Genomic DNA, 16115 nt, shown 5'->3' on the forward strand with positions numbered 1-16115 from the left:
TGCCCACAAATTCTAGAGACAAGCTGTTCCACTGGTTAATTGTTCTCACTGCCAAATAACTTCCCCTTAATTCTAGGTTGGATCTTCTTGTCTTGCCCTCAGGTGCTTTGGAGAATAAGTCAATCCCTTATTCTGTGATAGCCTCTCAAATATTGGAAGGCCGCTATCATGTCACCTCTAGTGTTTCTCTTCATTAGATTAGAAATACTGAATTCCCGCCACTGTTCATCGTATCATCTTTGTTGCTGTTCTCTTCACTCTTTCTAGAGTCTCGACATCTTTTTTGTATAGCGGTGATCAAAACTGAATGCAGCATTCCAAGTTATGTTGCAACTAATTCTATAACAGGACATGGAAGACCCCTCAGTCACTTTCTGTATTGTGTTTACCTTTGATCTGATCCAATCACATTCTGAAGAGGAAAACTAAACACAAGCTGGATGCTCGTAGTTAGCATGTCATAGCTTTGGGGTAGAGCAAAATACACAGAGTTACTATCCACAGACTCATGCTGGATTTCTTTTATGACTCTACGTGTAAGCAATCTAGCCGATATATATCCCCTCTACCAGATCTGAAATGAGACGCCAATCAAACTAAATTTTAGAAGAATCATGTTAAAATATAGGATCAGGAGAAATAATGAAAATTTGGTTGAGTTTGCAAAAGCAAGAAGGGAGAAACGTACAGCCATCCAATATTCACGACAAAGCTGATGTTCAGTCGAGGCAATTTACCTTAAGAACAAAAATCATTGTGTTTCATTTAATAATGAAAAAAAGCAATTAAACCAATAGTCAGTGAATGCCAGAAGGCTGTTATGAAGTGGCAATTCTTACTTGATTGTCAACCCACAAGTGGGTAAATTTCTATGTTTTAGATGAGCTGCTGGAATGGAATTGGAAAGACCTGTGCTCTAATACAACCTCAGCTGAAAACTACTGGGTAACTTTGGCTCAGCCCTTCCTTAATTTAGCGCATTTCACAAGATTGAGGGGAAAATGGGAGAAATGAGTGTGATGGATGCCAGTCTGAGTTGGGCAATATAAATTGAATACATACACATATACAAGTGGGGATATGCAATTGAGAAAATACAAGGTAATATGTAATGCAATCATTTATTTCTGTAGTGAAAAAAGCAAGGCTGTGTGAAACCTGTTACTGTCATACATAATACTCCCCCCCCCAAAAAAAAGGCAGGCAAAGGGGCAAAGTTCCAACAACAAGCAGTCCTTTATGGTTAACCATAAGATGCTTGGATTTCTTAGCTAGTGAGATTGTCATTGGTCTAGTGGTTAAAGCACCAGGCTAGGCTGTTACCTGGTCTTATGCCCAGTGAGGTGTGGGAATACCCAACAGACCCATCCGGACATTCAAGCAGGACAGGCTGATTTTTGATAAGTCATTTCTCATATAAACTGGTGCCCTCCCCCTCCAGCCACACCTTTCATGCATTTATGTCAAGCATAGAAAGCTGTCAATCCAGCCTCTAATGTGTACCTTAGAACTTCTCTGCCTTCCCATGAATACTCTACTGCACCAAGAATAACTGACAGCACTCAAGACCAGAATCTTCAGTTACATATTCTGCCTGCTCCTAGTTTCTGTCCTTGATACACCAATTCCCCTTCCTTTTTTTATGTGCATGGAAATGTCTACACAAGCCACTGGGCCTTGATGTGTCAGAAAAGCCCTGCTGATGTATAAACTTGTTCAATTTCTATCTATTCTGCAGCAGTCAATGAGAAACTTTATGATTAAAGCATCCATCAAACTTTTTTTTTCATTTTTTTTCTCTGTGGAGACATAACCATCTCTCATGATCACAGAAGCCATTAATTTTGTTGTGTTGATGCTCCTTTTGTCAAACATATTTCTTTTTTTTCTTTTTTTATATAATAAGTTTTATTAATTTTCCATTTTTACAAACCTTCAGGTATTTAAGGAAGCAACATGGTGGTTGATTGGATTATACACATAATCCAATAACACTCTTATCCATACATATATCAGTTTACATCATCAAAGATTTCGGATAGCCCACGGTTCCCTTAATTCATACAAAATAGTATCATCTCTAAGATACACTTATTGTTTATTCCAATTTCTTAATTTATTTCACCATCATATTCTAATTCTCATTTTAATATCATCGCTTACTCATAAAATAACCTTTATTCTCTGAATCCATCTTCTATTTATAATTCAAAACAATTATTTAAATAACTAATTTATTTCCCTTATACTGTAGGTATAAATCTAACTATAAATCCAATAATATCTTTTAAAGTCTCCTTAGCTCATTAGATAAAGTTTAAAGCTCTTCCATTAGATATCAAACAAAGAAAATCATTTTTTTTAAAATCTAACTCTGGCCTTCCTTTTATGCCAAGCTGGCTTTCATAAAAAAGCTTTTTGGGCCTCAAATGGCTCTCCCTTCCTTCCTGGATATATCATTTGAAACAGGTGAGACCATCCAATCATCAGCCTATCAAGGAAGCCAGTCCCTTCAGTCGTTAAATTGTTAACCCAATGGTTTAAATCTCCATATCTGAGTTAATGTGTTTATCATGCGTTCAGATTGGTCTTCTTCTAGTTTCAACTGAAGTAGATGAATAGTCATGTTCGACGTTGTAGTTGTTTTTGGATCATCTAGATTATCTGAAATCTCAGTGTATTGTCGTAAATCCTCTGAAAGTTCCATCTTAGTATTACTTTGATCAGTTTCTGTTGCTGTTGTAGTTGTCAAGTCTTTAAGTAAGGTCAAGCTTTGAGTATTAAAGGTCTGAGTAGATTGTTCCTGACATTCTTCCACTTTGTTATTAGTTCCTTCTTCTATTGCTTTTTGAAGTGTGGGTTCCTCTAATGGGGTTAAAGCTGCCTTTTGTGGCTTTAAAGTGGCATATAAGTCTTTCATTGTAGACTTCATTAGTTCAGTAGCCTCTAGAATTTTTTCAAGCATAAGTTTGATATTAAGCTGTGGGTGGTATTCCTCCATTTCTGTAATGTTAACAGTCTTTTAGTGGAGGCTATTTTAATAAGAGTCAATAATTGTCCACCTCCACTATAAAGAACTATTTTCACCACCCAGCTCTTTCAAGTTCTTATCTTTTGGTTGCTGTCAAAGACAAATTTGGTCTCAGAGATCTCCCAGACGGAAAAAAATTATTCCACTTGTTGTAGCAAATGTTCACCACTAGATGTGAACATACAAAATAGGGCTTTTTTCTGGTTCAAGAGAGGAAACAAAGAACATTCCATTTTTTCCCCCAGGTTAATAAAAAAGTAAAACAGTAAGTTTTTGTTAAGATACAGAGCTTTTAGGGAGCCCAGGTATCCAGATATTACAAGTCCAGGTAAGTAGTCATTTAATCTTGTTGTTCCTTTTTTTTTAACGTGTGTTTCTTGGCTTTATATTCCCGAAGTGAGCAAGAGCTGCAAAATTCAGCTGGGGGAAAGGGGTATTTCAAAAATTTTTACAGGAAGGTAGTTGGGAGGCGAAAAAGGAAAAATAGGGTCTCACCCAACTCCTCCAGTTGCTTCTTCATGCTTAGTTGGTGCTTTGGGCTTTCAGCTGGTTCGACTAAGTGAGGGGCCATGTTAATGGCCGCTCTTTTCCTCTTCGGTCCTGGGGAGTTACTGCAGATCAACAGAGAGACTGCTTCCCCCCCACGATCCAGCAAGAGTCCCCCCCAATGGTGGTTGCCCCTCCAGAGCAACTTTTAACCCTTTCCAGGGTCTTCCGAAGGAGAAAAACCAGACGGCGGGGAGAAGAATCTCTCCGCATGGCCGCCAGTGTCGAAAACTGGAACCGGAAGCCATCAAACATATTTCTGAAGAGAACTGCAAAACAGCCTTGAACCACCTTTATATATAGGTCTTTTTCAGTACAAGCTAATAATTTGATCTGGGAACATCTGGAATTAAAATAGTACTATGCTGGTGAAGAAGTGATTAATTCTGTCCTTCACATAGTATGTTATATAGAGGTGAACCTTAAAAGGCAATAAAGAAAAATAGTGCATAAAAGGAGTCCAGTTTTGATTTTTATATCTATTTGAGAATTGCATTTATAGGAATGTAGTTACAGATTTTTTTAGTTTAAGGCCAGATGTTATTTTTTCCTCTTTGGGAAAATCTGCATGGCTTGTGTACCTGTTTTTCTAAAAGTGTTGAACTTAAAAAGAATGTTCATTATGATGTTTTATTAAAAGGATAAAAAGTTAGTTAGCAAAACATATACAAAAAAATAAAATAAACATACTAAATAATTGGACAGTTATTTTTATCATCAATCTAGCAATAAAAACAAGGTGTCAAATAATTTATGTTTGAAAATAGAAACAGATCCAATCGCAATTGAAAAGATTGCTATTGTGATTGGTACTTTTAATGTTATTAATAGAACAAAGCTTTATGTTTTTCCTGTTTTTTATTATTTTCCTTACATAATGTTTAGCAGATACATTCTCCTTTCATTCCAATCAGTTAACCATTCTCTCCAAATATGTCAAAGCATGAAATAGTAAAGATAATTTCTAAATGCTATCAGGTAACTTGGGTTTAGTTGCCCAAGTTACCTGATAGCATTTAGAACAGTGGTTCTCAACCTTTCTAATGCCGTGACCCCATAATACAGTTCCCCATGTTGTGGTGACCCCCAACCACTTATACATCACCGGGTGCCAGGGGCGTGGCCAAAGAAAAGGGGAAAAAAATGGCGGACAGCCTTGTTTGGCGACCCCCGTGAAATGGTCGTTCGACCCCAAATGGGGTCCCGACTCACAGGTTGAGAACCACTGATTTAGAATAATTGTTTCCTGCATGGTTACTCACTTTAAAGCATTCCCAGCTTTGACACCTATCAAAAGACTGTTCAGAAATGTTAATTAATGAAGCATAAAGCAATCTCAAGGGTGACCAGGATGAGATCAGCAGTAATAAATGATAATACCAAAACAAATACTAGATGAACCTTAGAACAATTAATGCATAGAGGGAAAGAAGAAGAAAGGAAAAATAAAGGTAACATATATTAGAAGAAATAACATTAGAAGAAGTAAATATATAAATCTTAAAAAACAAAATTGATTTTGACCACATGCATTATACTGATGACATTTTCCCACAGTGGATGTAGAAACTTGATAGATCTGTAGAAGATTTAAACATGTCCTTCATGCTAACTTTTTCCATGGATGTAGAGTCATCGTCTTAACTGCTGTCCAGTTAAACCTAAGTTCTTCATACTTCAGTAGATTTCAAATGTTTGGAATATAATTCAAATTTACCTTGTTATCATAGACCCTTATTTCTTATCCAAGCACCTTGTTTATCAGGCCGCGAGTATGAAAGCAACATGATGTTAGAGCAGATCCTATCGTCCTTCTGAAGTGTTACCTTCCAACATGCAGGAACCCAGCCCTTGCTCTCTTCATGGTAAGGTATTCTATATACAAAATATGTTATCAAAATAATCTTAAGGTAATGTCCCTAATTTAAAAATTTTTAAACCCTAACCCTATCCTGTTAAAGCACAATATTCCAAACTATCCGCATCTTTCTCATGTTTATCTTCAGACTATTTGTTAAATGGGAATGTACATTAACTTTAAGATTTCTTTATACACATTAAAAAATAAGAGACAGATTTTCATCTGCAGTTTCCCACTTTGGCTATGTGCAACCTGGTTTCACACTTTGGCAGCGCCTTCAAATTAAAATATGGCCAGAAACGCTAATAAAATAAAAATAATAAATATTAATATTCCCCATAATGTTAATAAAAATATTAAGAGAATATTACAGCAAATATATACATAATGTAATCATAAAGTACAAAACATTATTAAATTAGAGGAAAGCTTAAAATATGAATATATTATACAAAGGTATATGCAAAATTAATTAATCAGGCAAAAATTCATATAAAAATAGAATTTTTCATGCATGCTTTTAAAAATTTCTTAAACTGAGATGATGATGAACTCGTTCAAAATAAGAAAAATAGTAAATGAAATAGATGAGTTTCAATGACTACAAAGTTAAGGTAGCTGAGACCCTCTTATCTGAAATATACCATTCTTCTCATTATTTTCTTGAAGGAAGTTGTTCACCGTCTTTTCCCTGCATCTTGTGTTTCATATGTTTCTTTGGAGAGAAGGGTTTACTTTTCAAAAGTTCTTCCTTCTTACGCTCCCAAGCTTCATCCTTCTCATCCAGTTGGATTCCCTTTGATTTTGCCATCTGGCAATATGCCCTGTGTTCTATTTCAGCTCTAGATCAAAAGGAAAGAGGAAAAGGTTTTGGATAAGCTGCTACCAATGGCTGATCATGACTTGAAAGGGACTTTTCCATTTGGAAGGCTGGGGGATTTTGCATCCGTCTTTACCATAGCCCGCTCTTGGCCGCAGTTCTAAAATTAATTAAAAGCAAAAGAGCTTTGGCTTTGCTTTCTCAAACCCTAGAGCAGTGATGGCGAACCTTTTAGAGACCGAGTGCCCAAAAACTGGCCCCGTCCCCACTCCATCCCCTACCCCGCCCCCGCTCCGCTTGCCCAAGGGCCACTCACCGCCTCCAGGGCCTGCTGCAGATCGCCATGGCAGCCCAGCAGCGCCATGGCAGCCACGCCCTTGCCCATGCCCCACAGCATCAACTGTGTGTGATGGGGCATGAGGGCAGAGTCTTGTCTACGCTGCCCGGCTGCCATGTCCTTGGCTGCGCTGCTCCGCATGGGCCACATTTGAGGGTGACTCTCCTCCAGGGGGGCTGCTGGTGAGGAGGGGGTCACGGGGGAGGCAAACCTGGGGCAACGGCATGTGTGCCCACAGAGAGGGCTCTGAGTGCTGCCTCTAGCACCCGTGCCATAGATTCGCCACCACTACCCTAGAGGACACTAATACAACAAAATATGGGAAAATTCCTTAAATACATATGGGTGCTTTACATTAGTTCAGTTCAGCTCCACTGAGAAATATCAGGTTAACACCAATGAAGGCAACTTCACTGAATGTTTATTTAGGCAAAAAAAGCAGAGGGCAAGTCACTCATAAAGATTTGTTAGTACAATTATTATCCTCAATCCAAATGGGTTATATATTACTTCCTTGAACAGAGTTCTGGATTTTAAAGTCTTGCAGAGTTCCTCCTAGAACAGTGGTTCTCAACCTTTTTAATGCCGTGACCCCCACCTGGTCGTAAGTCGAGGACTACCCAACCGGTCGTAAGTCGAGGACTTTTCCTGCCCAGGAGCATTTTGCATGCGTGGTGCCGCCCCCTGCTCCGGCCAAGGCATAGCTGGCAAGCGGCAGAGACGGCACAGGCCGACCACCGGCTGGGCCACCAGCTGGCCCAACCCAAGGGAGGTAAGGCACCCACTGGGCCCCACGCATGCCAGCAACCCTCCCTGCGTCCACCAGCCTCCCACCTCCCACCCCTGGCCCTCTTTTACTTACATTTTTAGTAGTTGCTCAGCAGGGAGGGGTGGAAACTTCCAGACAGCTCGCCTTCGCTGCAGACAACTTGCAGCACCGTTTGCAGAATGGGACTTTTGGCAGGCTCAGCAGGGCAGAGACAGCCTGGACAATTCCTATTGGCTTTTGAAAGCCAATAGAATTAGACTCTATTCAAGAGAGTCTATTCTATTGGCTTTCAAAAGCCAATAGAATAAAAGGGAGTAGCACAGCTAAGGAAAAGGGGAAAAAAATGGCGGACTGCGTTGTTTGGTGACCCCCGTGAAATGGTCGTTCGAGCCCAAATGGGGTCACAACCCACAGGTTGAGAACCGCTGTCCTAGAATATGGAGAGGATGCATCAGAAGGGAAGGTGTCAAACATGAAGAAGGGTTTTTTGGGGAGTGGGGGAGAGAATGGCAAAAAAGGAGTACAAGTACTTCACTACTTACAATAATTCATTTAGTGACCATTCTAATTTACAATGGCACTGAGAAAAGTGACTTATGAGCGTTTTTCACACCACCATTGCAGAATCCCCATGGTCACGTGATCAAAATTGAGACTCTTGGCAACTATTTGTGACGATTGCAGTGTTCTGGCTTCATGTGATCACCTTTTCCAAGTCGAGGACTACCTGTATTGATGGAAAGAGCAGGTCCCGAAGACCTGCTACTACAGAGAAAAAGCAACTGATTGTTTGCTTTCCCAACATGCACTGGGGAAAAAGAAACAGGGAAGTTCACCAGTTGGAGATTTGATAAGTGCAATCCATGTAAACCAGCGTAGCATTAATTTGGTGAAAATAGAGGAAAAGGTAGAAACTTTAGAAAGGCTGAGAGTTAAATAAATTAAGGCTGCTGTGCAGAAAGTTCTTGGGCTTTAAAGCCGAAAACATTCTGAGTTGATTTAAGAACATTCTCAGCAACCCTGCTCGTTGTCTCTTCATCTCAAACCATATGATCTGATAATGCAAAATAATAGGAGAGGTGCAGCTCTTATGCCACTGCTCTGGAATACTGCTCCTACAATAGAGTTGGCTGGCGCTCCTTTAATGTCATTTAGAAAGGCTTTAATTTTCAAAGAGCTTTCATATGCGATTTGACTGTTGTTTTTTTAAAAAAAGCAGATTTTTATATTGACTGATTTGAATACCATCAATTTGAATTGTTTTGATATTTCCATTTTCCCTCTAACTTTGGACTGAGGTGAGCCCCTTTACTCCCAATGCACAAGGAAAGTTACAAGATCACCTGCCTTAATTCTTCTGCCAATACTGTGCTTACATTTCTAAGAATTTGACGCAGGCTTTGTGCCCATAGATTTCTGCAATTCTTCTTGGAACATCTCCATAGAGATCTGGGGCATCCATCGGTGCGTGCAAGGAGTGCAGTGTCCTCAACACGCTCAGTCGCCCTGATTCTGCAGCAAAATGAACTGGAGTCCAACCTGCCTCCGTTCGCAAAACCAGGCGAGCACCATGTGCCACAAGCAGCTTTACCATCTTTGAGTGGCCTGTTGAAAATGCAAACAGGACATTAGAATAACAAGGACAGCTAGCAGCAGAAAACTTTCCCATTAACACTGAAGTAGCTCTTTTAGACCAGGCTCTGGAATCTCTTGTTTTGGAAAGGAGTTTTTTTTTTTTAATTTAATTCTGAGAACTGGGTCTTGTTGTGACTTTTTTAAACTATTAATTGGAGAACATTTTCACATTCTGCATAGGCTGAAATTTTCATGAATTACCAGTGTGGATATCAGGTACTCCATTTTTTAAAAAATGTCTGTTCATACAAATACATGGAATAAAGTTAAATGTCATTACATTATAACACCAACATATTGGAGATTCATGGTTCACATATTTTAATTTATTTACTTACTTAAATCTATATAGCCTCCCACCTAAGATACCTGAATCTAAATGGTATATAAAGTTAAAAGAACATAAAAAAACAACACTCACCAAGAAATACAAAAAAACCATTATAAAGACTGTTTGAAAACATTAAAAACATGATCTGCAGGAAAGCACACTCCGTTCCCTATTAATACAGCTCTTTTGTAGGCATCACACCCACATCCCAGAATCCCTTCCGGATGGCTGACATGTATTCCCCCTCTTGAAATCTTTATACTTATTGGTTTCTTGAACAACATAATGGAGGTATTCTTTACTAATATATATCTAGCATAGCATATAACATTACATATTGGCTACCCCAAAATCTGTATTTTTAATATTTGGCTAATGCATTGCATTTGTTATTAAGTCTATAAACCCAGTTGCCTTATTTCCACATTCAATTGCTGATGGCCAAGACTGTTATTCTACCATTACTCACCAGTCTGTTTAAGAAGGCAATTAGATGAAGCCCAAACTTGTTGGGGAAAACACCTTCTGGCTCTGTGTAAAAATTCTTAGATGGATCCACCATCTCTTTTGTCCCAACAATTCCTTGTAAAGGGCAAATCGCTCCTTCATCCCACTCACGAGTCAGTGCATTTTGTGTTTAAATCATAGTGCTTATCATTAGAGGCATTCCCATGTATTAGCAATCTTTATACTGTTTTATGCCCAAAATTGTATGCTAAGCATTCTATATAGCATAGCATTTTTTTTTTCAAATCAAATTTAAACTTTAAGACTGAAACCATTTTTGCCATTCACAAACCTTATTTTCAATTAAGTCGATATTTTTTATTTTATTTTAATCTGGATGGCAGTCTATCTCAAAAACATGATTCTGGGTGCCTAAGAACAATTTTTAAAAAGCAGACAAAACCAAAAATCCATTCCCAGCACCCCAAGGACGCTTCCATTGAGGACTTGGTAGATGGGTAGGGAAGGGGACATGCTTGGAGCAGAGGATCCCCCATCCAGCCACTTCTTCTATGTACGTTCTGCTGCTGGCCACGTCCTCTTACCCCCAAATATAGTATTACAGTCTCTACATTTTTCGCTGCTTGGTGAAGTACTTGTAAGACATAGAAGAGCACCTGAGAGCCACCATTTTAATCCCAGGGAAAACTCATGAAATATCACAGGTGAAATGGGAGTGAAAAGGAAGATACAGTGAGAGAAAAATTATTTGATCCCCTGCTGGTTTTGTACGTTTGCCCACTGACAAAAAAATGATCAGTCTATAATTGTAATGGTAGGTTTATTTTAACAGTGATACAGGATAACAAAAACAATCCAGAAAAATGTATTTCAATAAAGTTATAAATTGATTTACATTTTAATGAGTGAAATAAGTATTTGACCTCTTCACAAAACATGACTTAGTGCTTGGTGGCAAAACCCTTGTTGGCAATCACAGAGGTTTCTTGTAGTTGGCCACCAGGTTTGCACTCATCTCAGGAAGGATTTTGTCCCATTCCTCTTTGCAGATCCTATCCAACTCATTAAGGTTTCAAGGCTGACATTTGGCAGCTCGAACCTTCGGCTCCCTCCACAGATTTTCTATGGGACTACAGTCTGGAGACTGGCTAGGCCACTCCAGGACATTAATGGGCTTCTTCTTGAGCCACTCTTTTGTTGGCTTGGCCAGGTGTTTTGGGTCACTGTCATGCTGGAATACCTATCCATGACCCATTTTCAATGCCCTGGCTGAGAGAAGGAGGTTCTCACCCAAGATTTGATGGTACATGGTCCCATCTATCATCCCTTTGATGGAGTGAAGTTGTCCTGTCCCCTTAGCAGAAAAACACCCCCAAGGCATATTTCCACCTCCATGTTTGACAGTGGGGATGGTGTTCTTGGGGTCATAGGCAGCATTCTTCCAAATACGGCGAGTTGAGTTGATGCCAAAGAGTTTATGTTGGTCTCATCTGACCACAAAACTTTCACCCAGTTCTCCTCTGAATCATTCAGATGTTCATTGGCAAACTTCAGAAAGGCCTGTACATGTGCTTTCTTGAGCAGGGGGACCTTGCAGGTGCTGCAGAATTTCAGTCCTTCACGGAGTAGTGTGTTACCAATTGTTTTCTTGGTGACTATGGTCCCATCTACCTTGAGATCATTGACAAGGTCCCCCCATATAGTTCTGGGCTGATTCCTCACCGTTTTCATGATCATTGAAACTCCATGAGATGAGATCTTGCACGGAACCCCAAACTGAGGGAGAGCGACAGTTATTTTGTATTTCTTCCATTTGTGAATAATCACACCAACTGTTGTCACCTTCTCACCAAGCTGCTTATTGATAGTCTTTAGCCCATTCCAGCCTTGTGTTGGTCAACAATCTTGTCTTTGACATCCTTGGACAGCTCTTGGCCATGGTGGAGAGTTTGGAATCATATTGATTGGTTGATTCTGTGGACAGGTCTCTTTTATACAGGTAAAAGCTGAGATTAAGAGCACTCCCTTTAAGAGAGTGCTCATAATCTCAACTCATTACCTGTATAGAAGACACATGGGAGTCAGAAAACTTGCTGATTGATAGAAGATCAAATGCTTATTTCACTCATTAAAATGCAAATGAATTTGTAACTTTTTAAAAATGCATTTTCTTGGATTTTTTGTTGTTATTCTATCTCTTACTGTTAAAATAAACCTACCATTAAAATTATAGACCGATCATTTCTTTGTCAGCGGGCAAAGGTACAAAATCAGAAGGGAATCATTAATTTTTTCCCTCACTGTAGCTCCGGGGTTCCTGCTCTCATTCTTTTATCTCATGCCACGTTGAAGTCCATCGCTGCTGTCAAACCGTTGCTTTACTGGTGCAGAGTAAAGGAAGGATCACCTGGTGACCCCTTTTCTACTTTTATCCCACCAGGTACTTAAACTGGGATAAGGAAAGGCCACGCTAATAACCCTCCGTGCTAATTAGCCGCAGCACTGATTCCAGAATCTGAAAGGTAGGCAGCGTTCTTGGTTTTTGCGCCTCAGCCTCTCGTAACTTTGACCCCCGTTTGATTTCTGTTACACCAGGAAATATGATTTTGCTAACCGATCAGTTTGCGCGCTTGCTCTCATCAGGACTTGGCGAACGGCTGGGAATACGCCGACTGCAAACTGAACTGGAAATTACCCGCTCTGACTTGCTCCATACACTCGCGTTACTTTCGGGCCCGCGTTTTTCCTTCAGTTTCCTTCTGGCGCAGGCGCGTCTCCCACATGATGGCTCACCGTTTGCTGCCGCCCAGTGGAGAGGCGTTCTGTCGCTCCAGTCCGCGTCTTGGCAATTCGGGTCCGCGAGCCCAGTCGAGAGGATCTCTTCCGCTAAATCGTATTTGCCCAAAGCTGCCGCTTCGTGCAGCTCCGTCATGCTGCCGTTCGCCGACCTCCTGAACCCAGCAAAACCTCTAAGAAGCTGGTTTTTGTCCCTAAGAGATACGGCGAAGAAAGAATTCCGGACCCGTTTCTGCGGGTACCGCCCTCCACTCCACGGACTGCTAATGGCAACATAAAAAAGATATAAAACCATTCCCCTCCGCGATTAGGACCGAGCCCTCTCCCGGGCGACACGAGAGGCCTCCCGTCTGTTGTTACTTGTTTCCTATAGAAACTGGCTCCTCCTGTAGGGAAGCCTTCGAGTTGCCCTCGGGAGCCCTCCGTTCACGGCGGCCTGCCGGAGAGCGAGAGAATGAGCAGGGAAATCCTCCGACAGCAGGAATAGTTTGAAGTGATGTAATTTTTTTTCCCTGGTCGCCAAGCTTTGCTTGAACGGGAGGAAACCCTGTTTGAAGGGCACTGAATCGCAGTGAAGGAGCAAAGCTGCCCTCCAAGCAGTGAGATGGTCTCTGCTGGAAAAAGCGGGGGTCGCTTGCAGAAACCGGGGAAAGCTTCAGCACTTGCTGCTCCCGGCGCGGGCTCTGCCTCCCCAAACAGCAGCGGATCCACCCGGGCAGCGTCTGTCCGCCTATCTCCCCTCTCTTTTTTTGTACTTCTAGTTCTGCCAAATGGCAGTGCAGAATCCCCTTTCCGTTTATAGTAATGGATAGGCAGGACAACCTTCTCCTTTCTGCCACTAAATACTGGGCATCCTAAGCAGGTTCCTTAGTTGCTTCTTTACACTTAAATGTTTTCTTTACACTTAAATGTTTTCTAATTCACCGTCTGTACTTTTCTTAACACAAGACAAACATTTTAGCTTTCTTCCATAAAATTCAGAAAAAAATACCAGATAGATCGGTTACTTTTTCCTCTCAAATGAAGCATTGAGTCGTGAAAATGAAATACGTACAGGGCTCCCTTTTGGTGCTCCAGGCAAAATCACATTCAGCTCTTTTCCAAGCCATGTTCCCGTATTGTTAGGAACTTAAAGGCACCCTCTTTCTTTTTCTTCCAGTGTTTGACCTTTACACTTACAATTTTCAGCCCTGGACAATTTTTTTCTTGGACATGTTTACACAGCTCATGAAGTGATTTTAATCTCTTTAGCAGTCATTGTCATATAGCAACAATTCTGCAAAATCCATATGCTACTAAAAGTCTTGTTTTTTTAACTTTCAAGAAAGGGAAATAATGCATCACAGGGCAAGGAATTTTCATCTTAGGTACTTCAAATGGCCTAACTTACATAATGTGTCCAATCTGGGACCTCTGACTCCTGTGGAACTGAAATTTAGCAAATTTTATAAAACATTTTATTACATAAAATTCTTCATAAAACGACTTATGATATAACATTAAATATCATAAAACATTTCCTGTGCTGTTTGCCTGTGCTATATAGTTCCACGTGGGCTATTTTCAAGGCAGATATATCTCTGAATGTGTCCCAACTTTTCCAGTAAAGATAATATATTAGAAGTTCTATCACAATTGAAGGCATTGGGGAATCTGATAAGGAAATACCTCTGAAAGGAAGACCAAATGGGACATGAGTTGTCTACTAATATTTAATCCTTGTGGTGGTTCATGAAGGACATTGTTACTGCTTCATTTTTTATTGTGTTTTTCAGAAATGTTTTCTGTTTGGGCGTGTTGTAAAATTTAGCATTTCTAGAGTGATGCCCGCTCTGCTTTAACCTAGAGCCAGTCTTGTGGACATATTTATATCTTCTTTTCTGTAGGTCATATAGATATATAGGTGTTATTTGTACTGAACTGAAATTGTGCAGAACTGAAACTTTCCTTAGATTATCATGGTTTTAACATTGCTGGGACATTTGTCTATCTACACAATTTGCCATAAAATTATATAAATATCTATGATGGACTATAGCAATGAGGTGGAACCCCAGAAGGGACAGGGTGCATTCCAGAGGAATAAGAGGTGATCAAACACAGTTATGTATGGGAGAAAAGAGGGTGAAGACAGGCTCTCTCTAATAGTTCACAAAGTATATTGTACAAGCAGATTGTTGGGTCCCCAGTCTGCCAATAGTCCATAGATGTGAAACAATAAAGAACTCTGAAGAATTGCCACTGTCAGGTCCCCAAATCGTTATTGTTTCCCCTGCATTTGTGCTCTTGTTTGGGGCTTGCCATTCTGCTGGGTTGGGGGAGTTTGCTTTCATTTGGGATAACTTTAACTTTCTGCTTTTCCTCTCCCACCTCTATCCTCTTGAGAAAAGACTGTGTCTCCCTTATCAGGGAGACAACTATGGAGAAACCGAAACTGGAAAAGACCTTGATATGCCAGTTACCCAAACATTGTACCACCTGTGGATTGGCTGGATTTCAAATGGATACTGACGTTGGTGGGAGGAGGAAGATTGCTAGTTTAACTATACTGTTTAAGTGGGCTTTTCCCCAGATCTTGTCTTGACTTCCCTACTGTCACTAACGCCTAATGAAAGTTCCTTTTGAGACAATGCCTGCTTCAAGAGTTCTGCTTTCTTGGGTGATTAGCTGAGGTGGGTCCTTACAGTCACATTATTCTTGGTTTTGGACATGACAATATCCAGGCTTACATAACATTTACTTATAGTATTTGACCAGTAGGAAGACTGTTTTTCTTAAATGATGACCTGCAAATGGGATAGTCTCATTTACCTCTATCTATATACTAGTAAAACTCTTATTGTCATGCTTTTTAGGCCATCATAGTTTTTGAACAAAGGCACTTCAAGTAGCAAATTTACAGAGTATGTCCCAATCTGGGACCCATGACACCCATGATTAAATTAGGGAACGTTGTGGCTGCTTAGTTCTACTGATTGCTGCTGTGCTGGTCGGTTGATGCTGCAATCATGTGATCTTGGTTTTCAATATTTCATGACAGTTTTCCAGACAGTCTCCCAACTCTCTGCTTCTTCCCCTATCCAGCAGCCTCCACTAATCTTCCTGCTGGAAGGGAAGGGAAGGGAAGGAAGGAAGGAAGGATTTCTGATGTTCCTGCCCGCTTCCCATGAGGAGACTCAATGGAGAAGCTGGCAGAAAGTCAGAAGTTGCTTCCACTCCCACTGCTTTTTTGCCCAACCATAGTCATTCTGTTTCTCTGTTTAGGTAAGGAAATATCTCTGAAACGATTACCCAATGGGGCATGGGTTGCCTAGTCCCCGAGAAAAATAGAAGTTGTAGAAACCAAAGGAATGAAGAAAATGAAGATTGAAAATTAACCTAAAAATGACTAGTGCTTAAGAATGGTTGTTTGCCTGCTGAATGTACAGGTAGTCTTTGACTTAAAAACACAGTTGAGCTCAAAAATTCCGTTGCTATGTGAGACAGTTTTTAAGTGAATTTTGCCCCATTTTATGACTTTT

The 16115-nt window shown here is 40.3% G+C and overlaps 1 protein-coding gene across 2 annotated transcripts; it reads right to left on the reverse strand.

Annotated features, from left to right (window-relative positions):
- Nucleotides 1-1123: 1123 nt before the first annotated feature.
- Nucleotides 1124-13510, reverse strand: ANKRD66 (ankyrin repeat domain 66). 2 transcript variants are annotated; one of them, XM_039326399.1, is made up of 3 exons: nt 12592-13447; nt 8741-8969; nt 1124-6280 (listed from the first exon to the last, which is right to left on the reverse strand). In XM_039326399.1, the coding sequence occupies exons 1-3, from the start codon at nt 12887-12889 to the stop codon at nt 6094-6096; spliced, it is 714 nt and encodes a 237-aa protein (XP_039182333.1). In that variant the 5' UTR covers nt 12890-13447; the 3' UTR covers nt 1124-6093. The 2 variants fall into 2 exon arrangements, 1 of the variants encoding a protein (XP_039182333.1); XR_005554652.1 differs by lacking the exon at nt 1124-6280 and having other exon boundaries at nt 7683-8969; nt 12413-13510.
- Nucleotides 13511-16115: the final 2605 nt, after the last annotated feature.

The sequence above is a fragment of the Crotalus tigris genome, unplaced genomic scaffold (assembly GCF_016545835.1).
Source record: "Crotalus tigris isolate CLP2741 ecotype Arizona unplaced genomic scaffold, ASM1654583v1 scf7180000024340.7048381, whole genome shotgun sequence".
In the NCBI taxonomy this organism is placed as follows: Eukaryota; Metazoa; Chordata; class Lepidosauria; order Squamata; family Viperidae; genus Crotalus; species Crotalus tigris.

What these genes read in the sequence shown, in the direction of transcription:
- ANKRD66 (XM_039326399.1), bottom strand. Translation starts at nt 12,889, where the DNA reads ATGGTTTTATATCTTTTTTATGTTGCCATTAGCAGTCCGTGGAGTGGA. An exon ending in CCACTGGGCGGCAGCAAACG is followed by an intron (nt 8,970 to 12,591) that starts GTGAGCCATCAT and finishes CATTTTCAACAG; the next exon opens with GCCACTCAAAGATGGTAAAG. An exon ending in TGCGTCAAATTCTTAGAAAT is followed by an intron (nt 6,281 to 8,740) that starts GTAAGCACAGTA and finishes CTTTTGATCTAG; the next exon opens with AGCTGAAATAGAACACAGGG.